Source organism: Apodemus sylvaticus, chromosome 10 (genome assembly GCF_947179515.1).
Source record: "Apodemus sylvaticus chromosome 10, mApoSyl1.1, whole genome shotgun sequence".
NCBI classification, from domain to species: domain Eukaryota; kingdom Metazoa; phylum Chordata; class Mammalia; order Rodentia; family Muridae; genus Apodemus; species Apodemus sylvaticus.
In genome coordinates, this window is record NC_067481.1 from 69,979,624 (window position 1) to 70,003,316 (window position 23,693).

A 23,693-nucleotide genomic window follows, 5' to 3' on the forward strand; every position below is an offset into this window, starting at 1 on the left:
ATAGGCTAGAGGGAACTTAAGGGACAACAGAGGAATCGTGGCACTAGAAAGTCCTTAGGTGAACTTGTGCTACAGAAGAAACAAAGCCAGACAGGTCTGTGTTAGTGTTGGGGTGTGTGTATGTGTGTATGTGTGTATGTTACGGTGCATGTATTTCAGTGCACATTGTTGTCTCACTAAGTATTCCTGTTTGACTTTATGCTAGATGTTAGAATGTGTGTCATTGTCTCACCCTGTTTGGGGTGTGTGTGTGCATGTGTGTGTGTGTGTTGGCTATATGTGTGTATGTGTGTTGGCTGTATGTGTGTATATGTGTATTGACTGTGTGTGTATTGTGTTGGCTGTGTGTGTGTGTGTGTGTGTGTGTGTGTGTGTGTGTTGGCTGTATGTGTGTGTATGTGTATTGGCTGTGTGTGTATTGTGTTGGCTGTGTGTGTGTGTTGGCTGTGTGTGTGTATGTGTGTGTGTATATGTGTTGGCTGTGTGTGTGTGTGTGTGTGTGTGTGTGTTGGCTGTGTGTATGTGTGTTGGCTCTGTGTGTGTATGTGTGTGTGTGTATGTGTTGGCTGTGGGTGTGTGTATATGTGTGTGTTGACTGTGTGTGTGTGTTGGCTGTATATGTGTATTTGACACAAGAGTGTTCCAGAAGCATGGGGTGTAGCCCATGATGACATTCCGTCCCATCCTCTCCCCGAACCCCTCCATTCCAGTGCCGCTGGCCAGTTCTTCCCGGAGGCAGCACAGGTGGCCTATCAGATGTGGGAACTTAGTGCAGTGTCCCGAGTCGAGGTCAGACCCTCCCCACTTCCTGCTTGACCTCCTAATCACTGCCTTCCTCTCTGCTTGCACCTTTCTGCTGTGCTGGTTGGCTCCCAGCTGCCCCCTGGTGGCCAACCCGAGCTGCGGCCTCTTACATCTGAAGCTTCCAGATCCCTGCACTGGTTCTGACAGCCCAGGGAGTGCTCTGCCTGCTCTCTACTAACAAGGCTTCCTCCTTCAGTGAGCCCTGAGGCTCCGTGAGGGCCTCTGCATCCTGGGCCTGGTGGTTGGGCTTTGCATCCTGAGAGCAGAGAGGGCACCCCTGCTACTGTTACTGTGTTACTGCAGGATTTCGGGGGTTTCTCCGGAGCACGGTCACACCTGGGGGTCCACACGGGACAGGACAAAAGGTTTCACAGTGGCTCCTGGCAAACTACTCTAGATACTGCTGGGTCCTCACCTTCCCCCTGGCTTCTATGCCTGAACCTTTCAGATGAGGGGGTTAGACATGGCAGTCCTGGTGGCCTAAAGGCTCTTGAAGTCGCAAGTTCTGCTCTTCCCTAAAGTTGAAGGCAGATGCTGTCTCTGCAGGGATCTCAGGTTGTATGAGGGATGAGCCTTGGCGGGTAGACGTGCCTCCCAAAGTGTTAGGTAACACCCAAGCTCACAGAGAGCCTACTTCTTTTCAGTCCCACCAGCCTGAAGAGAAACGGGCTTGGTGCCACTTCTGCGCTCTACGAGGCGTGTGCCCTTTTACATAGAGCCGAGGGAGTTGGCCCAGAGTTCAGTGGCCTTGGCAAGCAATGGCATCTTTACTTTAGTGACCTTTAACTTAAGTGGGGGCTCCATTTACATTCATTTTTATGAATGGTCATCTGTTAATGACATAGGATAACTTTTTTCTAATTTATGATAGTATATAAAGTATAAAATTATTTTTATCACAAATCTAGAGATATAGCTCAGTAGTAGAGTGTTTGCCCAGCAAGCACGAGGCTTTTAGTTTGTCACCACCGAAAATTTTTTTTCACCTATTTATTAATTTGATAAGTATTTCTTAAATGTTTGTTATATATCAGGGACTTGTTAGTACAAGAGGATGTATACATATATACAAAAGACTAGACGTGGTAGTGCATGCCTTTGAACCCAGCACTCAGGAGGCAGAGGCAGTCAGATCTCTATAAGTTCGAGTCCAGTATGGTCTGTGTAGTGAGTTTCAGGCTAACCATGGCTGCAGAGTAAGACTCTGTGTTAAGGAAAAAACAAACAAAAAGACAAAGATCACACAGGGTGTTATGGCACGTGCCTATAATCTCAGCCTGTAGCAGGTACAAGCAGAGGGTCAGGAGTTCAAGGACAGTCTTTACTTATATGTAGTTTAGTTTGAAGCTTGCCTGGGCTACATGAGATCCTGTCTTTTAATATATATATATAAGCTGGGCGGTGATGGTGCACTCCTGTAATCCCATCACTCTGGGAGGCAGAGGCAGGCGGATCTCTGAGTTCGAGGCCAGCCTGGTCTACAGAGTGAGAGTGAGTTCCAAGACAGCCAGGGCTATACAGAGAAACCCTGTCTCAAAAAAACCATATATACATACATATATATATATACATATATATATATATGTATATATATATATGTGTATATATATACATATATATATATATGTATATATATATATATGTATATATATATACATATATATATATATATATAGTGCCATTTATGGGTGTTTAAATGTACTTCGAAACAGATCTATCAGAGGGTGTTGCTTAGTATGTCAAACACCCCTCCCCCAATTATTCTAAATAAAACTGTTTGAGCAAAGGTCAGCATGATGATGGACTTTAATCCCAGCATTCAAGGAGGCAGAAGCAGGCAGATCTCTGAGTTTGAGGCCATCCAGGCCAGGCAGAGCTACATAGTGAGACCCTATCTCCAAACAGAATAAAACAACTGCAAAACCTAAAAAAATCACTGAATCAAAATTAAAAAGAAATAGCAGATATGGAAAGTAGCATGGATGTCATTGGGTTATAACTAAAATCTGGAAACCATTTCTGCTTCTGAGTCTTTTGGCCTCGTCATGGGGAGCCATGGCTACACCAGGCATGGGGGCCCCAGGTCAGGGTGGGTGGGATGCTGAGGGTGAGGACAGATGTTCAGCCTCTGGAGCTGAGGCAGAGCCAGGAGCTGCTCCTTCCCTGTCCAGCACTCACCTGTCCCCAGGCCTGAGACTCTCTGCTCTCTCAGCTCTCGGTGGCCTTTGTCTGCTGTGCCTCCTCCCTCAGGCTGCTCAGCTTGGGACTCGGTCTGGAAAGCCCGTGCTATTGTGCATGCTCCTCTCTGGACCTGGCTCCCCACGTCTCCACTCACCCGCTGAGCCTCTTTCCCCTTCTCACAGCTGAAGGGTACTGTGTGTGCGGCCAATGATTTCAACCCTGACGCTGATGCCAAGGCCCTGCGGAAAGCCATGAAGGGAATTGGTAAGAGTGACAAGAACCAGAAAAGTGGGGGGTCAGGAGCACAGAGTCTCCAACCCAGGCCTTTATCTTGACGAGGACTGATGGGAACTATGTGGGAGGGGAGAAGCTGAACCACACAACCTCCTCTGAGGCATGTGGCTTTGGTGACCCAGGAACTGATGAAGCCACCATCATCGACATCATCACACACCGCAGCAACGCCCAGCGGCAGCAGATCCGGCAGACCTTCAAATCTCACTTTGGCCGGGTAAGGGTCCTTCCTCCCTATCTGGGTCTCAGGTTGTCACCCTCCCTAGTGAAGCTCACCCCGTCGCTGCCAGCTCTATACAATTGAGCACCAGGGGCTTCCTGGTAATGAGACTCCCACACACGCCTAGTTGTAGCATCTTGGAATGTTCTAGTCTTGGCTCCCTCTCTTCCCCCAGGTTGTTGTGATCACGAAGTGATGTATGTGAGAGAGGGCTTGGTGGGGCCACAGTCAAAGATGGCCACAAGTTCTGAGTAGATGTGCGACTGGCGTGACCGTGGCTCTGTCCTTGCAGGATTTGATGGCTGACCTGAAGTCCGAGATCTCTGGAGACCTGGCAAGGCTGATTCTGGGGCTCATGATGCCACCAGCCCATTATGATGCTAAGCAGCTGAAGAAAGCTATGGAGGTACCGTGCACATACTCGAGGATGGGATGGGGGATACTGGTACTCAGGGTCAGAACTGCAACTGACATGTACGGACTTTCTAGGGAGCCGGCACAGATGAAAAGGCTCTTATAGAAATCCTGGCCACCCGGACCAATGCTGAAATCCGGGCCATCAATGAGGCCTACAAGGAGGGTGAGTATGGAAGAGAGGCCCGTCCTTATTTTATTTTTTATAATTTGTGTGTGTGCACATGTACGTGTAGGTCAAAGGACAACTTGAAGGGATCAGTTCCTTCTACCATGTGGGTTCCTGGAATCGAACCAATGTCATCAGGTTTGGCAGCAAGCACCCTTATTGTTGAGCTAGCTCATGGGCTCCACTTTGCTTTTTGAGACAGAGTTGCCAGTGAGGCTGGCTGGCCGCCCAGCCCCAGGGATCTCTTCTCCACTTGTCAGTTCTCGGATTACAAATGTGCACCACCACACCTGACTTGTTTTGGTTTTTAGTTTTAGTTTTTGGGTTTTGGTTTGGGGTTGGGTTTTGGGTTTGTTTTGTTTTGTTTTTTCTGTTTTTGGTTGGTTGGTTGGTTGGTTTGGTTTGGTTTGGTTTGGTTTGGTTTGGTTTGGTTTGGTTTGGTTAGACCAGGCTGGCCTCAAATCTAGAGACCCACCTGCCTCTGCCTCCCAAGCACTGAGACTAAAGGCGTGCGCCACCATGCCCGGCTCCTGTTTTGTTTTTGTCATGTGTGTCTGAGGCTCCGGCTCAGGTCTGAACGCTTGGTGGCAAACACTCACTGACTGAGCTCTCTCCCAGGCCTTCCATGAGGTCTTAACAAACCCCTGAGTGTACCCAGTGTACCCAGTGTACCCAGTGTACCCAGCATCTAGGGGACGTTGACTGTCCCAAGAAAACAAAGGTTGGTGGTAGAAGGCAATTTAGATAGAATTTGGGCCAAAGAGAGAATGTTTAGTCTGCTGATGAGAGAGAGGGTGGCTTCATGGGGCCAGGACCTGAACAGTTGTACAGACCCCTCCCTCGGAAGGGCATCCCTGCCTAGCTGCTCCCTATGCTACTGTTCTCTCTAAGCGCTTAAGCTTTAATCAGGTAGCCCTGTGTTTTCATTCTGAAACGCCATGGTTTCTGGTCATACCTGGAGCGTTTTCCTCTTGAAGAGCTTTGAGACCACAGGTGTTTTAAGTGGGTAAGGGGAAGTACTTAGGCCCCAGATATACTTGAGGGTACAGTGGCTGCTGTGTAGGAGGGGTGGGAGAAGGAGAAGGAAGGCAGAGAGAGGTTCTGTCGGGAGGTGTTGAGGGCTGGGCTGTAGCCCTAGATCCCTGTCTAGCATGCACAAGGTCCTGGGTTCAATCCTCAACAGTGCTACAAAATGAATGGGTGATTAATGAAAGGGAGAGGTGGGGAGCTGGTGCAGGCGTGTGGAGGCGCAGAGGAGGGAGCTGGTACCGGGATCAGATGCCTCCTGAAATCAGCAGAAAGATATCCGGATGCCTTCAAGAACTGACTGCAAACTCCTTCCCGCACCTCCCCTGCAGGTGTGGCCCTGGCTCGGCTGTGACTCTCTGAGCTCCTCCCAGCCTGCAGCTACTCACAGCCGTCTTTCTTTCAGATTATCACAAGTCCCTGGAGGATGCCCTGAGCTCAGACACATCTGGCCACTTCAGAAGGATCCTCATTTCTCTGGCCACAGTGAGTGGATTCGTGGGGCTACGGCCTGTTCAGACATATAATACAAGATAGGGCTCCCCCTTCCCCCCCATTTACCTCCTCCGGTTTTATCTCAAATCTCTGCTGTTACTTTTTTGTTTTGTTTTGTTTTGTTTTGTTTTTTGAGACAGGGTTTGTCTATGTAGCTCTGACTATCATGGAACTCACTACATAGACCAGGCTGTCCTGGAACTCACACTGTAGACCAGGCTGTCCTTGAAATCACAGACATCCTCCTGGCTCTGCAGACCTGTTGTTCCTCTTTCAAAGTTGACTTGCTTCTGTCTTTGAAAATTTCCCTTTTTGATGGCCAGTATTGGGACATTTTATGTCTCCTTCATACAGGACAAAAAGCCACAAGGTTGACCCTGTCCTGCATGGTCACTGAGTTCCTATAACCCAGGGGCCACGTGGCCTACCATAGAATTTGTTCTGTGTTGCAAAAAATGAGGGGGTACAGGATGGTGACTGAACAAGACCCACAGGTGACCCAAGGGTGCACGTGGGGGAATGTTTGGGGACTGACTTCTCCATGTTCTTGTGACAGGGGAATCGAGAGGAAGGAGGAGAAAACCGGGACCAGGCCCGGGAAGATGCCCAGGTGAGACTCCTGCCCATCTGTACTGGACAGCTGTTGGGTAGGGTAGCCTCCTGCCTGGGACATGGCTAGTTTGAGTGACAGATGCTTCGATCAGCCTCCTCTATCTCCACTTAAAGAAGTAAACCAAGTCTTCCAGAGTAGAGCTGGCCTTGCCAGCACCTTCCCATTTGGATAGCTGGATCCTCCAAACTATAGGCCTGTCACAGAGCCCCCCCAGGTCAAACCTCAAAGCCTAGAATAGGAAATGGAAGTCAGAGAGGGTGGCTGATTTCTAAATAACACAGCAGATCTGGCCCATGGAGAACGGAGGCAGAAAGAGTGGGTTTGGAATCCTGCTTTGAAAATGGCCTGAGAACTAAATGTCTGGGTTTTGTATCTGAAAAAAATACAAGACCAAAGGCAGTGAAGTGGATTGACCTGGCCAAGTTTAGCAAGCTCCCATAGGCTAGTGCCGCCACTAATGTTGATGTCCCTGTATCCTGTGTCCGGCGTTGACTAGGTACTGCTGATTAGTGACAGGGAAGGGATCACCAGGGCTGCTGGCTGCTCTGCTTCTGCGCTGCTCCTTGTGATTCCCTGAAGCTGCACTTAGAGGCTGGGTGACAACCTCAAGTCCATTTTCCCTGCACTACGGCTACAGAGCCACACCGAGGTCTTCACTGCTGTCCCTGCAGACCTGAACCAGGTCTCCTCCCGATGCAAGGGCTCCCCCATGCTAAAGATGGGCATAGATGTCACCAACGGTAAAGCTAGCATCCGGGGGTTGCAGTTGGTCTCTAGAAAGAGCACTGACAAAAAGAATCGGGGTCCCAGCTGCTGAGCCCCAGCTTCACCCACCAGCAGGCATAGCTGAGACCCCAGTGTCCGCGCTTGGCAGTGCCTAGGGTACCCTGGCAAAACTGAAATAGGAAAGTTAGACATGCCCCAGCATTTGGGGGTGCTGAAGCGAGAAGACCAGGAGCCTAACCTCGACTCCCTGAGACCCTGTAGCCAAAAGAATGACAAAAAACCCAACAACTCCCAAACCCTAGTTACAGAGTTTAGAAGGTTACTCTGTGTTAAGCCGGTATTAATGCTATTCTATGTAGCATGTAGTTTTTCCTGGGGGGGGGGGGAGCAGCCTTAACCCACCTGCAGGGAGAGCTTGTGATTAGCATTCAGGTCCACCTGACTCCAGTCTGGCTTATACGATACCCTCCAGGTCCCAGGACCATCATCTCCCATACAGCTCCTTGCTCAAGAAACTATGGTCCAATGGCCTAATCTTGTTCTTTTGGTTTTTCCGAGACAGGGTTTCTCTTGTGTAGCCCTGGCTGTCCTAGAACTCACTCTGTAGACCAGGCTGGCCTTGAACTCAGAAATCCACCTGTCTCTGCCTCCCAAGTGCTGGGATTAGAGGCGTGCACCACCACTGCCCAGCTGGGGTATTTTCAATTATAGCGGGATACATTTATGAGTAATAGTCATGTGGTAACCCCTCTATCATTTACTGAGCCCACATTTCTCACACACACACACACACACATACACACACAGGTGTTTATTTAGTATTCATGAGCAGCCCCATGGTGCAGTAGAAGGCTGTTGATCTTAGAATTCACCAGTTTCCACACTGACATCATCTCTAGGGAATAAGGGGCAGTGGTGGTCCTGGCCCAGCAACTGCTTTACAAGGGAAGGAGAGAGAGAGAGAGCCAGGGTGGAGGGGCTGGAGGGACCATAGCCCTGCACTGACAGAGGCTCAGTAACAGATCCTGATAGAGCTCATTTTCCGACAACTAGCAAGTTTTTGTCTCATGAGTAATATCTATTCTTTCATAGGAACTTTAGAAAATAGAGATTAAACAAAACTATCCTCAGTATTAATCACTGTATATATTATATATATTCAAATTGGGATATATATGAATATATATGTGTGTGTATGTATATATATATATATATATATATATATATATATATATATATATATATACATATATAGTCAGTTCTGTCCTTTCACTTATCAAGGCAGGGTCTCTCCTGTTTCTGCCTCAGCACTGCTACCGGCCCTGCAGGCTTCTCCAGCTCTGGCTGTGTGAATGCCGGGGTTACACATGTGTGCACCACTGCCCGAGCTCTGGGGATCAAACTCAGCAGGTTTTATGGGACGTGCTTTTGCCACCTGAGCCGTCTCTCCAGCCTGCATTAATCACTCTTCAGTGCACACTTTAGTGACATCAGACACATCCACGTTGCACAGCCATCACTACCCCTCCCCCGACTCTTCTTTTAACAAAACTGAGCCCCTGAGCCCGTGAATTCGCCATTCTCATTTCCTCTTCTCTAACCCGTAACAGGCACTGGCCTGCTTTCCGTCTCTGAAGTTGTCTCCTCTGTAAACATCACATCAGGGGCTTGGCTGCTTGTAGCTGGCTTACTGCATTTACCACCACACCCCCATGATTCAACCAGGTGGTTGAAATCATTTAAAGCCGGGACCAGCCCATAAGCCTTATAGCAAGGATCATTATTGTTTTACATTTAAATCAAAACAAAATAAAGTATTTCTACAGTAGCAAATATGATTGTAAAATTTCAGGGTGGGTAAGTGATCTGCCTGACTCTGGCCTCGTGATCACTCTCTTCAGAAGCAGGCACTTGAGAGCCACGCTGTCTGTTTATGAACCTCCTGGTGAATATGAGCATTTTCCATGTAGATAAAAGAAGCACTGCTATATACAGTACATATGCACATGTGTACTTACATAAATTATATAGCTAAGGCGTGTTCTTATGATGCCAGGGTCTTACTCTGACTTTCCCCCAATCCCAGTACTGATTTTTTTGTATGTGATTCTGTGTGCACATGAGTGCAGTACCAGCAGAGGCCAGAAGAGGGCATCTCATCCCTGGAGCTGGAATAGTGGGCAGTTGTGAGCAGCCATGTGATGTGGGTGCTGAGACCCACACTCAAGTCCTCTGATAGAGCAGTGTCTGCTTTATCTACTGAACTATCTTTCCGATACCCTTAATCTTCTTTAAAGCTTTGTGGGACCTTGAATATAGTGGCACCTTCTGTAATCCCAGAACTCAAAAGGCTGAGGCAGGAGGATTACTGTGCATTTAAGGCCTACCTGGTCTGCTACATTGTGAGACCTTGCCTCCAAAGAGAAGAAGCCAGGAATCCCAGCACTTGGGAGGCAGAGGCAGGCAGGTCTCTAAGTTTCAGGCTAACCTGGTCTATACAGTGAGTTCCAGGATAGCCAGAACTACATAGTGAGACCCTGTCTCAAAAAAATACATACATACATGCATACACACATATGTTCTAAGGTTTTGGTTTATGCAAGAGAATATAATGGTTGTCAGGATAGCAGAGCAAAGACTAAGGTACACATAGACTAGCTGAACTTGTCAGAGTAACCTGGCTCACAAAAGTCCTGGCCTGGCCACAGTGTTCACTGCCCTGACTGTTCTGATTAAAGAGGGTGCTTGTGCTGTGAGCCTGTAACTGCCCTCCGCCCAGGCCTCAGCTGTCCTGCCTTTCTGTCTGTGACCTGGGGAGCTAAAGTGACAGAGTCCTACTGATTCTTGACAGAGAACCTATGCCTACCCCTGGCAGGTCTGTAGACCAGTGGGGGAGGGGGTGGGGCTTTCCTTCTTCTAAATGTGTCAGTCAATCCAGGTCCTGCAGGCTACTCTTGGTTACTGAGTATGAAGGGCATCATTACCCCTCTGGAAAACCACATTTTAAAGTTAATTATTTTCAGGCCTGTCTTCCACTCTGAATTCTAGCACAGAGGTAGAAAAAGGTGATTACCCCCCTACCCCCAGTCCTTCATTGCGACCCTGGAGTCTCTTGGGACCTCTGCCAATCTGAGCCAGACCTTGGGGCTCCGGGGGCTCCCCCCCCCAATCATTCTGGGCTCTGACTCTTGCCTCCCGTCTCTCCCTCCTCTGTCCCCTCCCCGCTCTCAGGTGGCTGCTGAGATCTTGGTGAGTGTTCTGTTCTTCATGGGGATGTAACAGCTTCTAAGTCAAGTCTTGGCTGTGCTTGGGTTGGGCTGAGTGGGGCAGGATGGGCAGTGATTGGGGGCTTCCCCACGGCTTCTCTCTCTCTCTCCCCTTCAGGGCCTTTTAAGGACTGTGTTAGTTAAGGGGGGGCAGGTGTGGTTAGTGCATGATTATAATCCCAGCACTTGGCAAGTAGAGGCAGGAGGATCAGGGGTTCAAAGCCATCCTCAGCTTCATAGAGAGTTTGAGGCCAGCCTGAACTACATGAGAGAGACTGTCTCAGAAGGGACAGGCAGGGGCAAAGAAGTGTTTCCTAAGCTTTAGCCGTTCATCTCTACACTGTATAGTTACCAGCTATGATTGTTGCCTTTAAGTTGACTCATTTTAATTTTATTTTTAAACCCAAAGTGAGCTTTTTAGAGAGAAATTAAATAAGATCATAGCTGACTAGGAGATCATTGTGGAAGCCTTTATGTGGTAGAGTAAAATGTGTCCACCCTTGCAACTGGAAGAAACTGGCTAGGACATTTTTGCTTGTTCACACACATGTCCATACTCCTCAGAGGGATTCTCTGGTGACTTGGTAGGAGTACCAAGTCCCTCTACCCAGCTTCAGTCCCATCTCTGGGTCCTGAGGACTTCAAAGGGTGCTCCAGGGCTGAGGGGAGAGGGACCAACCTCAATCCCCTTGGGTGGCTATTCTCACCCCAACCTGAGCCTCAGCAGAGACAGTAAGTACTAACTATGGCTTTCTCACGCCTCCCCCTAAACCCTTGCCCCAACCGGGCTCTGCAGGAGATAGCAGACACCCCCAGCGGAGACAAAACTTCCTTGGAGACGCGCTTCATGACCGTCCTGTGCACACGTAGCTATCCCCACCTGCGCAGAGGTGAGTCTGCTGAACCCCCTTCCCCTTCTAGTGCAGCAATGGGAGCCCAAAATATGACCTGAGCCTCACAACCTTCTGTGGAGAGCAGATCAGCCAAGCGCCTAATTCCTTCTCTTCTCCTCAGGGGTAAAGTGTTAGGGGACTCCAGAGCTCTGGCCTCTCCTCAGCCAACTCCTTCCCTTCCTTACCAAAGCAGATGGCACACCTATGATAAGGAATGACTAGCTGATTCACCTCATAAACATGCAGGGTTAAGGATTCTGAGGCATGTTGTCATGATCCTTTGGGACAAAGCAGAGAGGGATGAGATGGCTCAGGACAGGCCACCACAGAGGTGTGCAGTGCCAACCTGAAGTCCCCTCCCTCTGAGACTTTGTAGTCTTGCATGTACCTGCTCAGAACATTTCAATACTTGGATGCTTTGTGCTTAACACTGGATTGCCTGGATTCCAGTCCCCTACGTATCCACTGCGTGGCTAAGCAAGTGACTAACTCTCTGCCTTGATCCCCTTATCTAGGGATTGGAGTTTTAGTTGTACCTCACATGGTTGCTAGGATACAAAACCTACAATAAACATAAAGTTCTAAGCCGGGCAGTGGTGATGCACGCCTGTAATCCCAGCACTCTGGGAGGCAGAGGCAGGCGGATTTCTATGTTCGAGGCCAGCCTGGTCTACAGAGTGAGTTCCAGGAGAGCCAGGGCTATACAAAGAAACCCTGTCTTGAAAAAAACAAATCCAAAACAAAACAAAGTTCTGGGTCTGTGCAGGGCATGCAGAGCCTCCTGGGTGTCACTTCAATTATTATATAGTAAGCTCCATCCCACCCTGTCAGGGAATAAGAGGGAGCCCAGAGAGCAAGGCCTCCCTGGTGGTCAGGCATTTCTTTTACACATCAACCGGGGGCAAAAGAACTTGCCAAGGGCTGGGGCTGTTGGCCAGACCTGGAGGCACTCCTACATGGCCAGCTACCCAGTGGCCGGCTCATGTGGGCCGTTCATGGAGTAGTGGGTCAAGTGACCCTCCCCAGCTGGACTTCATCTCTCCCTCATTTTTCTTGGCCAGTCTTCCAGGAGTTCATCAAGATGACCAACTATGACATTGAGCACGTCATCAAGAAGGAGATGTCTGGGGACGTCAAGGATGCATTTGTGGCCATCGGTAATTGCCAGGCACCAGGGGAAGGGGCTGGGGTACTGCTGGGAATGTGGGCAGGTTCCCTAAAGGAATGTGGCTTTAGCACCATCCTCTGCTGCTGTTACTGGGAACTAAATGCTACCTCAGATCACCTCCCCTGCCAAGGCGTGATTGTGGGGGACAGCCAGAGGACATCTTCAAGGTTATAGAAGGCAGGGTGAGCATCCCAGGGACAGGACCAGGACACCAAGAAGGGCAGTGCTCTACAGGACTGGAATGTGTTTGTATGCATATATACCACACATGAGACATACTATATATGCACACATGAGACTCACAGGACATGTATACATAGCATGCAAGATGCATTCATTCACAGGGTACACCCTGCATGCATACACTAGACATACCTTAAGTGTATTCTCTCATACCATAGCCTGCCACTGAGATACCTCCTTAGACCTTGTCTCTGAGCTTTTTGCTTTTAATTTTTTCATTACATTGTATTATTTATGCCACGTGTCTATGCATAAATGCATGTTTACAGGTATGGGCAGTCAGAAGAAAACTTTAGAATTCCACAGAGTTCTCTCCATTCTGTGGATCTTAGGAGTTGAACTCAGGTCCTTAGGTCAACAACCTTCACCTGCTAAACTACCTCACAGCCTGGAGGTCTTGATTTTGAAAAGGTCTCTTTCCCTTTTGGGTCTCTGTATGTATGGATGCATACATAGCTAAGCATATTGTTGCATCACGTATATACACGATCTTACCAGCAGGTGGCGATAGAAGGCTTTCAAATTTCCTATCAACTTGCAAAATGCATCTTGAATCTCAGGAATTCTAAAAAAAAAAAAAACGTGGAGGAACAGTGTTTTAGGTTAGATAAATGGAGGAGGTGCTTACAATAGCTCTTCACCACCTACAGTGACAGCATGGCAATTGGAAGCCGGGGAGCTGAGTAGGAACTGTCACTTGATTGTTATTATGCCCCTGCACAGCAGAACCTGTGTCAGCTTCTGCATATCTGCAGTGGGACATGAAAACTGGCTTTTCTACCCAGTTCTCAAGTGGCATCGAAGTCATTACACACTCACACATGCCACAGCCCACTCAGAACGTCTCTAGAATCTGAATCTCTATAGTGGAGTCTGTTTTTGGTTTTTGGTTTTGTTCTCTGTGTGTGTGTGTGTGTGTGTGTGTGTGTGTGTGTGTGTGTGTGTGTGTCCACACCCTAAAGTTCAATCTTTAACCATCTTCTCACATGCTTTTAATGCCCTCAAAAGTGACAGCCCTGTATCCAGCATCCGTTAGGACTTAAATCCCAGTTAACTATTCTGCTGACCTTGGTCAGCTGCGAGCTCCTTCACTGCAGGAGAGATTCAGCTCATGACGGAAAGAGAGGTTGGCAGAGGGAGGAGAAAAGGAAGAAGCTTTGTGGAGGGGCATAAGCATGGAAGGTTAGCAATGATCTAGTAGGTTGGTGACAGTAAGTAGGATGGAAGGGTGGCGACTGTAGTAGAGAAAGCCCTGCCCAGGGTCTGAGCACACAGCCTCTGACCAGATGCCCCTCCTCTCTCTTCTCCCCTACAGTTCAGAGTGTCAAGAACAAGCCTCTCTTCTTTGCTGACAAACTGTACAAGTCTATGAAGGTATGGCATCTGGCCTGTTTCCAAGCACTGACTTTCCCAAACCTACAGACACAGATGTGCGCGCTCCCCCAGATGAGGGCTTCAGGCTGCTCTTCACCCCACTCTGTTTATCAGCATTCTGCTTTTGGCCCAAACACAGTGTTTATCAATCAAGGGTGAATTTATGCCCAGCCCTCAGGGACATTTGTGACATCTTGACAAATTTCTGGCTGCCAAAACTTAAGAGCATTGCTGTTGGCATCTGATGGGAGGGAACAGAGATGTCGGTACACAAGCTACTGTGCACGGGTAGAGCCCTATATCAGTGAACGATCCACCCGGCTGCTTGAGAGCTCACTACGTCCTGAGCCTTGTGCCCACCTCTGTGACCACGGCAGTTCTACGGGCCTGTGGGAACCCCCTTATTTCATAGAAGAACAGAGAGTGGCATAGGACAGTTAAACTTGGCCCACACCCAGTAAGTGGCAGAGCTGGAGGGAGAGGAGAAAGAGCCCTGGTGCTCACATATTCCAGACCCTGGTTAGTTTCCTAGGCCTTCTATAACAAGTTCCCACAAACTGAAGGACAGGAGCAAAATCTCTTTTGGTTCTAAAATCAAGGCATCAGCAAGGTTGGCTTCCCTTCCCATCCCTGCAGTCCCTCTCCTGCCTCCTGGAGGCTGCCAGAAAACCCTTGTATGTCTTGGGTTTGGCTGCATCACTCCAGCCTCTGCCTTTATGGTCTTATGTGTGCCTGTCTCCTTGCACTCCTCAGAGCCACCCAGTGACTCTAATCCAACATGACTTCATTTTAACTCATCACAACGGTGTGGTAATTAGCTTTCCATATCTGTAGTATAATATCTGGGATGGGAGAAAAACATCAACCTAAGAGAGGAACGAAAGCATTTGGGCTCATAGTTTTGGAGCCTTCAGTCCATGGCCTCCTGACCCATTTCTTGGGCCTGTGGTGATTCAGAATGTCGTGGCAGGGTGGGTGTGGCAGATAGCCTGGAGCAGAGAGGGAAGAAGGGACAAGGGACAGAGTGTATCCTCGGACACCACACCTCACGTCCTCCAGCTAGGCCCTCACCTTCGCCGCTCCCTAGCAATGTGGTCAGACTGTATACACATCAATACACTAGCCCATCCGGTATCTCAGAATCCTTAAGATCTGCTTCCCCAAATCTCGAGCTCTGAACACTGCACTGGGGACCAAGCCTTCAATGTATGAATTGAATTTGGGGGGAGGCTATGTCATCATCTAAACCACAAGACAAAAACTCTGTTGCAAGGTTACATTCTGAGGTGCCAGCTGGATGAGAGTTTTAGCAGGGCCTGCTCAGCCCATACTGGTCATCTGTGCCTGTGTCTGCACAGTCCTCCACACAAGGATGAAATGGCCGCCTGGTCTGGGAAGGCAGAAGGGATGGTCTGATGTCACATGACCTAGCTCTGCCCTTCCTTCCTGCTCCATGCATCTCTCTTTGGCTCCACCAGGGTGCTGGCACAGATGAGAAGACCCTCACCAGGGTGATGGTGTCCCGGAGTGAGACAGATCTGCTCAACGTCCGGAGGGAATTTATTGAGAAATATGACAAGTCTCTACACCAAGCCATTGAAGTAAGGAGGAATTGCTGCTCAGTGGGCTCTTGGATTATTACCAGCCAATGCCGAGTGAAGGCAGACCTGCCCCATTGGTTTTGCTGTGAAAATATTCCTTTTATTTTATGCATATGTGTGTTTGCCTACATGAATGCCTGGTGCCTGCTGGTCGTCACAGTCACAGGGTTCAGAAGAAGGTAACAGATCCCCCGGAACTGGAGTTACAGACAGTTGTGAGTTGCCATGTGGGCGCTGGGAACCGAACCTGGGTTGTCTGCAAAAGCAGCTAGTGCTCTTAACCGCTGAGTCACCTCTCATGTGCCCCTCATGATTTTTTTTCATCTCTGGGGTTTCTTTATTTGTTTGTTTTTGGTTTCTTGGTTTTTGGTTTTTTCTATGTGTATGGTTGTTTTGCTTGCTTGCATATATGTACGTCTGGTGCCTATGAAGGCCAGAGGAGGAAGGCAGATCCCCAAGAACCTTGGTACGATGGTTGCCTTAGTCAGGGTTTTACTGCTGTGAACAGACACCATGACCAATACAAGTTTTATAAAAGACAACACTTAATTGGGACTGGTTTACAGGTTCAGAGGTTCAGTCCATTGTCATCAAGGCAGAAGCATGGCAGCATCCAGGCAGGCATGGTATAGGAGGAGCTGAGGGTTCTACATCTTTATCCAAAGGAAGCCAGGAGCAGACTGGGCATCCTCATGCATCTAGGAGGAAGATCTCCAAGCCCATCTCCACAGTGACACACTTCCTTCTCCAAGTGCCACTCCCTGGGACAAGCGTATACAAACCATTACAGTGGTTGTGAGTTCTGTTCATCGAACCCAGATAGATCTTCTGCAATAACAGCCACCATCATTCGTAACTACTGAGCCATCTCTCCAGCCCCTGGCTTTTTGTAATTTTATTGTAGTGTGGTCTACAGGCTGGTAAGGCGGTAACAGGTTACCAGCACTAACTGTGGTGCCAACCATACTATTTAGTTTACATACGACAAAATTAACCTCTTTAAAGAACGCAAGTCAATATTTTTTAATTTATTGGTAGTGGGAACTAAAACAACATAATAACTATTCACTCTACCGTGGAGCTATAACACAGACCCTTCCTAAGAAATTTCTTATTTAGCTGGGTGGTGATGGTGACTGCCTATAGTCCAAGCACTTGAAAGGCAGAGTCAGTTTGAGGCCAGCCTGGTCTACAGAGTGAGTTCCAGGATAGCCAGGTTATACAGAAAAAAACCCTGTCTCGAAACAAAATCAAAAACAAGAAAAAGAAGGTATTTCTTATTTTGAGACAGGCTGACTAAGAGTTGCCTAGGCTGGCCTTAAATTCAGTGTCACCCGAGCTGACGCTGAACTTGCCATCCTCCTGCCTCCACCTCCCTCTTGCTGGGGTTGCAGGTGTGGACCACCACATCTGGTCTGTGCAGTGCTAGGAATCAAACCCAGGGCTTCACACTTGGTAGGCGAGCGGCCTGCCAATTGAGCCGCATCCCTAGCCCCCCTTGTAAAGTTTCTGTTTGTCTTACGTAGAGCTCTGAATTGAAGCTGGGCTCCGTGCACCCTAAGTGAGCACACTTCTACTGAGCCATATTCCCACCTCACAATTGTCCAAGTAGCCAGGTATGAGAGGTAAAGGTCAATCAGGGTCACAGTGACCAAATTAGTGAGTCGGATGCCAACCTGGGCCACATGAGACTTTTGGTCTCTAAAACCAAAACACCATTATAAGCAATAGAAGCTCCTTCTAAATGGGGACATGCACCTCTGGGGTGAGTCTCACTCCCTGGCTTGACTACAGACAGACCCTTGCGATGTATCAGAGTAAGTAATGCCTATCAGCTTTGCAGCAGACATGGACCTCGGTTCAGTGACTCCCTCCCTGCTTGGCACCGAGGGTGGTGGAGGAACGTGCCTGGCTCCCTAGGGCAAGATGGAGGCCTCACGCCCTTCTGTGGGAAGCTGCGGGGCTGGCTGGACATGAGGAGCTGGGATGGCAGACGGGGTCTCAACTGCCCCCCAAAAGGAGAGGAGGCACTGATGCCTAGCAGCTCAGCAGAGTCGGGCCCTAAAGGGCAGGCTCCTGGGGGTCACAGGTGTGTCTGGAGAGGTCCGTCTGGCCTTGCTACAGCAGCTGTGTGGTGACTGAAACGCTGAGTGTCATGTCTAGGCCAATGGCTACCAGGATGCTGGGCTGTTTAGACAGGAATTATTATTTCCTCACTCTGCTTTCCTTTCTACCTTGCCAGGGTGACACCTCTGGAGACTTCATGAAGGCTTTGCTGGCTCTCTGTGGCGGAGAGGACTAAAGCTACTGGCCTTAGAGGGCCCCCTCTGCCAAGCAGTGGCCAACTGCACCAGCCACCACCGTGACCTGACCAAGCCATTGCTCCAGCTTCAGAGACTAAGGAAGAAGCGAGGGGTGGAGTTGAATTGTCATCCAACTGGGGCACTCTGTAGCCAGTGAGGGTCCCAGGCGGTCCCTTCTGTTATCCCTCCCACTCGTGGCTAAGTGGCTGGCGAACCACAGCCATATATTGCATTCAACCCTGCACCCCTTCTGCCTCCTCCTCCGCCCGCCCTAGCTTCCATCCCTGCCTGACTTGAGCTTCGTCACATCTCAAAACATACCAGACCTCTGTCTACGAAATGAGTGATGTGTATGCTTTGAAGGGCGGGCTGTGGTAACCTGGTGCTGGGCAAACATTCCGGGATAATAGAGATAGATCTGAGAGAAGGGTGATCTTCCCCGGCTGTCACCGTCCAATCTGATAAAAGTACCGAGCTAGGAATTTCCACGTCCACGGTTCATTTTGTATCTACGACACCCTTGGCCTCAGACCCTGGGCCCACCCCTTCCCTTCTCTAGACTCAGTTTTGTTATCTACAAAACAAGACACCACAATAGCTTGGCTTCCCTCCTAACACTGACCTTCTAGACTGAGTGGGCAGCTCAACCCCTTGAACCTTATTCATTCTTTTAAAAGGGAAGAAACGGGGCTAGGGCGATAGGGCGATAGTTCACGTAAGCAAGTTCTGTACAAGCATGAGGACTCAAACAGGCCAGGCATGGTGACACATCCCTTAAATCTCGGCACTGAGGAGGCAAGGAGGCAAGCAGAGCTCTGTGAGTTCAAGGCCAGCTTGGTCTATATATTGAGTTCAGGCCAGGCAGGGATCTATGGCAAGATCCTGTGTGAACGCAAACATGCAAAACCAAAAAAAACTATGTATTTATAATCCCAGCACTGGGAAGCTGGGGACAGGAAGGTCCCTGTGGTTCAGTGGCCAGCCCGTCAGCAGGCTAAATCAGTGAGTTCTGGGTTCAGAACTGCCTCAAAAATAAGTTGGATGGCTCCTCAGGAATGACACCTGAGGCCTCCACACATGTTCTGTAGGACCTCCTTTTGGGGAGACCCCCACTCCATTCTCGGGATAGCGTACACCCAAGGAAACACGAGAGACTGACTTGATGCAAACGCATGAGGTAGTTTATTATCAAAGCTCTGGATCGACACATATCTCACACAGGAGACAGAGGAGTCGACCCTGAGGCTCAAAAGTTAGGGGTTTATATAGGAAAAGTCGGGGGGGGGGGTTGGCGTGGTTACACATGATTTGCTGATTCAAACATTGGCGGGGTGATTCTGGCGCGCAGGGTGGGTTTTTTTTTTTTTGTTTGTTTGTTTTTTGTTTTTTTTTTTTTTTTTTGGCATACGTGCAGATCGGGCCATCAGCAATGTAGGAGGGCGGTTTATTTTTGTTAGCAGGAAGGTCATTTTAAACTGCATCCAAGGACAGGAGACAGGAGACTCCAGTCCAGATAGTGTCTGACCCATAGGAGTTTTCCCCAGCATGCCCCTTATCTTTTATGGCCGGTCTGTTTGTGGAATGGCTCAACCACAACCTTGCTTCAAGCTTGTCCAGCGTGCCCGGGCTCTAGTCTGCTTGCTGCCTCAACTATGGATTCTGAAAAGTCCCAACTCCCTTCAGTTCACTACTCCCTAACACACGCAAAAGAGAAATCAGAGGCTTGCAGTCATTTGCAACAAGAGTCTCTCACCCTGTACAGCCTAAGTTTCCCTTTAAGGCTAAGTGTTTCACCTGCTTATGAGCGAGTTCCGTCTTCTCCTCCTCCCGCTTCCAGGGAACCCGCCTCGAGCCTGGGAAATCCCAGCCTCCCTGTGGCTCAGGTTCCCCAGTCCTTGCTGCCTGGACCCCCATTATAACCAGCCCGCACTTCTCTGATCTCCTCAAGGGCACGATGCAATCAGTAGATTGTCTTCTGGGGAGGTGAGTAGAGGCGAGCCATTAGGCTCCAAGGCGCTTCTCCATCCATCTTCCCACAGCCGCTTGTGATGGAGACAGAGATAACCTGACACTCCTGCCTCTGCTTCTGAGTGGTAGATTGTAGCCATGGACCACCAACTCTCACAAGCTATACTTGGACTTCCTGTTGTACTGCTCTGGGCTTGGATCTGAGATTTTCCAGGGCCTGTGATGGGAGGCTATCCACTGGTCAGAGGACTCGGCTCCGCCCCCTCAGCTGGCCACACCCTCTAAACTGGCCCCGCCCCCTCGGCTGACCCATCCCGGTTATTGCACTTATTTATGGTACAAGCTGTCCATGTAGACAGTTGGGAGAGTCCGGGTCTGGTCATTCCCTCACTGGGGGACCTTGCAGCTGTTATCCACTGACTTCACTGGGCCTCAGTTTCCCCATTTGTATAGAGAAGAGTTGGACGGATGGTTGAGGGAGGCACATTTCTGATGCCTTTGCATTCGGCTCCCCTTCTGTCGCCCTTCACTGATTGCTCACAGGAGGGAGGGAAGATTTCAGGCTTTATAGGCTAAGGTCATTGGGGCAGAAATGGGAATTGGCTTCCAGTCCCTGGGGGTCTGAAATGTCATGATTTTTCTTAGATTCCAGGAAAGTCTTTAAGGCTGGTGGGGTGGGGGAGTTATCCTTGTGCTTGGAGAACAAGCCATATCTTTTCATCCTTCCTTCCTTCCTTTTTTGGGTCTGGATATCATGATGTAGGCCAGGCTGACCGCAAACTTGCTATGGAGACAGAGATAACCTTATTCTCCTGCCTCTGCTTCTGAGTGGTGGACTGCAGTCACGGACCACCAACTCCACAAGCTATCCTTGGATTCCTGTTGTACAGAAGTCAGCCGTTATGAATCTGAAGCAGTTGGTTCATCAATTCTTCATTCATTCATTCATTCATTCATCCATGAGCATGTACTTACCGACACCTGCTATGCGGTAGGTGCTAGAGCTATGAACGGTGATGGTTCTAATCCTTACAGGGCATCAATGAATGCCTCTTCTGTCTGATTCTCTCCACGAGCCACATTAGAGATTACTCAAAGAGGGAAATAGGGAGGATAGCTTTCAGGTTGTAGGTGCAGAAGGGGTCTCAGAAATTCTCACTTCCCTCAGTGACATATGAGGTGACCATCACTTGCACACAGAAAGGATGTATTTGGCCATCACAGTAGTTAGAACGGGAACTCCACGGTCCTTTGAAGGCCTCGGGTCTTAATAAACACCTGTACCCTCAAGCATCTGGTTCACCCTCTGAGATGGGCTTCAAGGCTGGAGTCACCTCCCCTCCAAATCCTCACTGCTTTTTTTGTTATTTGTTTCTATTTTTATTTTATCTGTTGAGTTGAGGGAGTGCCTACACGTATATGTGTGCATCACATATGTGCCTCATACCTACAGAGATCAGGGAGGACATTGGATCCCCTGGAGCTGAAGTTACTGTGTATGGGAAACCAAATCCTAGTCCCTTTGCAAGAGCCGTAAGGGATGTCTCTCTATCCCATCTGCTTTTTAAAACAGGCTCTCATGTAGCACAGGCTAGCCTCAAACTCTACATAATTTAAGAATGACCTTGAACTTCCCTTCCCATCCTCCTGCCTCTGCCTCCCAAGTACAGGTGGGTACCACCATATGTAGCTCGTGGCATGCTAGGGCTGGGACCCAGAGCTTTGTGCCTGCCAGGCAGCACTCTGCCAGCTGGCATGCCTACATCCCTGGACCATGCATTATCCCTTCAGGAAAGTGTTTGCGGAAGCCGTGGTCTTTGGGACCAAAAGGAAACACCTGAAGGAAGTGGCAGCTTGGGAGGGGAGGGGCTTGCCCTGACCAGAGCAGAGCCTGGTATCTGCTCACACTTCTGCTAACAGACAGCAGTGAGGTAGCTGTTGGCTGCTTTGAAATTCCTGATGTTTTCTTATCCTGGCCCAGTTGGGGCCAGAGTTGAAGCCACAACAAACCCACTGGAGAAGCTTTACCGGACCAGCCATTGCTTCCTTTGTAGGACTCACCTGTTACAATAAGGCAGCTGAGGTAAGGTTCCAATTAGTAGGATGGCTTGCTTAAAGACTACAGCACAGCAGGACTGCCAGAGAAAACTTCCTCATTTCACATGGAGGGGGGGCCACAGGGAAATTCTAGCTACACCACAGCTTCCATCTTGGGCTGCAGACATGGGTTCAAGTCCCAGTCAACCATTAGCAATAGTGAATTCATTGACCTGCCTGTCCCATGTTTTCCTTCTCTGGGGAGGAGGGAGGGAAGCAAAGGTGTGTCTACCTCAGAGTATAAAGTTAAACCAATGTGTGAACATCTCCCAGAGTACTGTCCATGACAGAAGACCAACTCCATGACATCAGCTCCTCACTGCTAATAACTGACGCGCTCAGAGAGAGAGCCTCCACAGCTCCTGGTGTCTACTGAGTCTCTCCCTACAACCTGTGGTTCAAGACCCCTTCGACACACCTCTTATCTCCAAAAATATTTGCAATTCAAATTCATAACAGTAGCAAAATTACACTTATGAAGTAGCAACATAAAAATAATTTTATGGGGGCTGGAGAGATGGCTCAGCGGTTAAGAGCACTGACTGCTCTTCTGAAGGTCCTGAGTTCAAATCCCAGCAACCACATGGTGGCTTACAACCATCCGTAATGAGATCTGACACCCTCTTCTGTTGTGTCTGAAGACAGCTACAGTGTACTTACATATAAGAAATAAATACATCTTTAAAAAAATTAATTTTATGATTAGGAGGACTTGTCACCACAACATGAGGAACTGCATTAAAGGGTCATAGCACTAGGAAGGTTGAGAACCCCTGCACCACACTGGGCTCCACCCTCGGAGAGTTAAGTGGAGAAAAAGTATTACTAGAGAAACTGGCAGTATAGCTCAGCTATTAAAATGTTGGCCTGGGATGCACAAAAGGCCTGGGTTCAATCCTCAAGAAGTCAGAAGCAGAACTGGGTTCAAGGTCCAGGACTGGAGAGATGCACCAGTCAGTGAAGAGTTTGCCACACTAGCATGAGGACCTGAGTTTGGATTCCCAGCACCCACATTAAAAAGAAACACAGACAGACAGACAGACAGACAAGTCTGGTGTGGCAATGTGAGAATTAGAGGTGGAGACTGGGGCATCCCTGGGGCTTGCTGGCTGGCTAGTCTGGCTGGACCAGTGAGCTCTGTATTCAGCCTCTGTCTCAAGTAAGATGGGAAGAGATTGAAGCAGCAAACCCTGTCTTAAAAGAGGGGGATTGGAGGGGGGGGGAGGCAAATGAGAGGGAGGGGTGAGGAGAAAAAAGAGAGCCACACCTGCTATGAATTCAGGAGGGGATGGAGACCGGAAGCCAGGCATCATTCTACCTGGAACCTAGAAGTGGGCCAGTGTTGGGGGCAGGGGTGAGGTGAGCAGGAGGGGCCAGGATTGGGGGGGTGAGGTGGGCAGCAGGGGCTTTTGAAGGCAGAGCATGAGGCTAGAGTCCTCATAGAGGTCATACCACAACCTGTGTAAGGACAAGTCCCAACTATCAGGCAGTGGCCCCTCCCCCAGGCCCAGCTGTTCTCAGAAGCTTCCAGCACATGCGTTTCCTCCCGTGGATGGTCCCACCCCTTCCTCTCAGCTATCACCATCTGTCAGCTAGAGTAAAAACCCCTCCCTGGCACCCTGAAAAAAAAGAGCCCTGGACTTTGACCTGGGAGGGCCTGAAAAAAACCAGGGGAAGAGGAAAGGGACACTCCGTTCCCTCACTCTCCCATATATACCCAAGTCCCAATCCCCACAGGTAGTACAGAAAGCCAGATCACTGCCAGCCATGCCCCCAGGACAGACCAAAGAGAGCCAGAGTCAGACGTATGCTGTCCCTGAGCACGCAGGCCATGAGAA

General features: G+C 49.2%; 1 protein-coding gene across 2 annotated transcripts in view; it reads left to right on the plus strand.

The window, feature by feature from the left end:
* The window catches only part of Anxa6 (annexin A6), a 53,138-nt gene extending 35,008 nt beyond the window's left edge, over positions 1-18,130 (plus strand). Inside the window, exons 14-26 of one of the 2 annotated variants that reach the window (XM_052197812.1) lie at positions 711-789; positions 3,168-3,249; positions 3,402-3,496; positions 3,792-3,905; positions 3,989-4,079; positions 5,515-5,594; positions 6,160-6,213; positions 10,174-10,191; positions 11,005-11,098; positions 12,163-12,258; positions 13,828-13,886; positions 15,365-15,487; positions 17,730-18,130. In XM_052197812.1, the coding sequence (XP_052053772.1) occupies positions 711-789; positions 3,168-3,249; positions 3,402-3,496; positions 3,792-3,905; positions 3,989-4,079; positions 5,515-5,594; positions 6,160-6,213; positions 10,174-10,191; positions 11,005-11,098; positions 12,163-12,258; positions 13,828-13,886; positions 15,365-15,487; positions 17,730-17,789 (1,045 nt within the window). In that variant the 3' untranslated portion in view covers positions 17,790-18,130. The remainder of the gene's footprint in view (positions 1-710; positions 790-3,167; positions 3,250-3,401; positions 3,497-3,791; positions 3,906-3,988; positions 4,080-5,514; positions 5,595-6,159; positions 6,214-10,173; positions 10,192-11,004; positions 11,099-12,162; positions 12,259-13,827; positions 13,887-15,364; positions 15,488-17,729) is intronic. The other variant, XM_052197813.1, reaches the window with a different exon arrangement.
* The last annotated feature ends 5,563 nt before the right edge of the window (positions 18,131-23,693 follow it).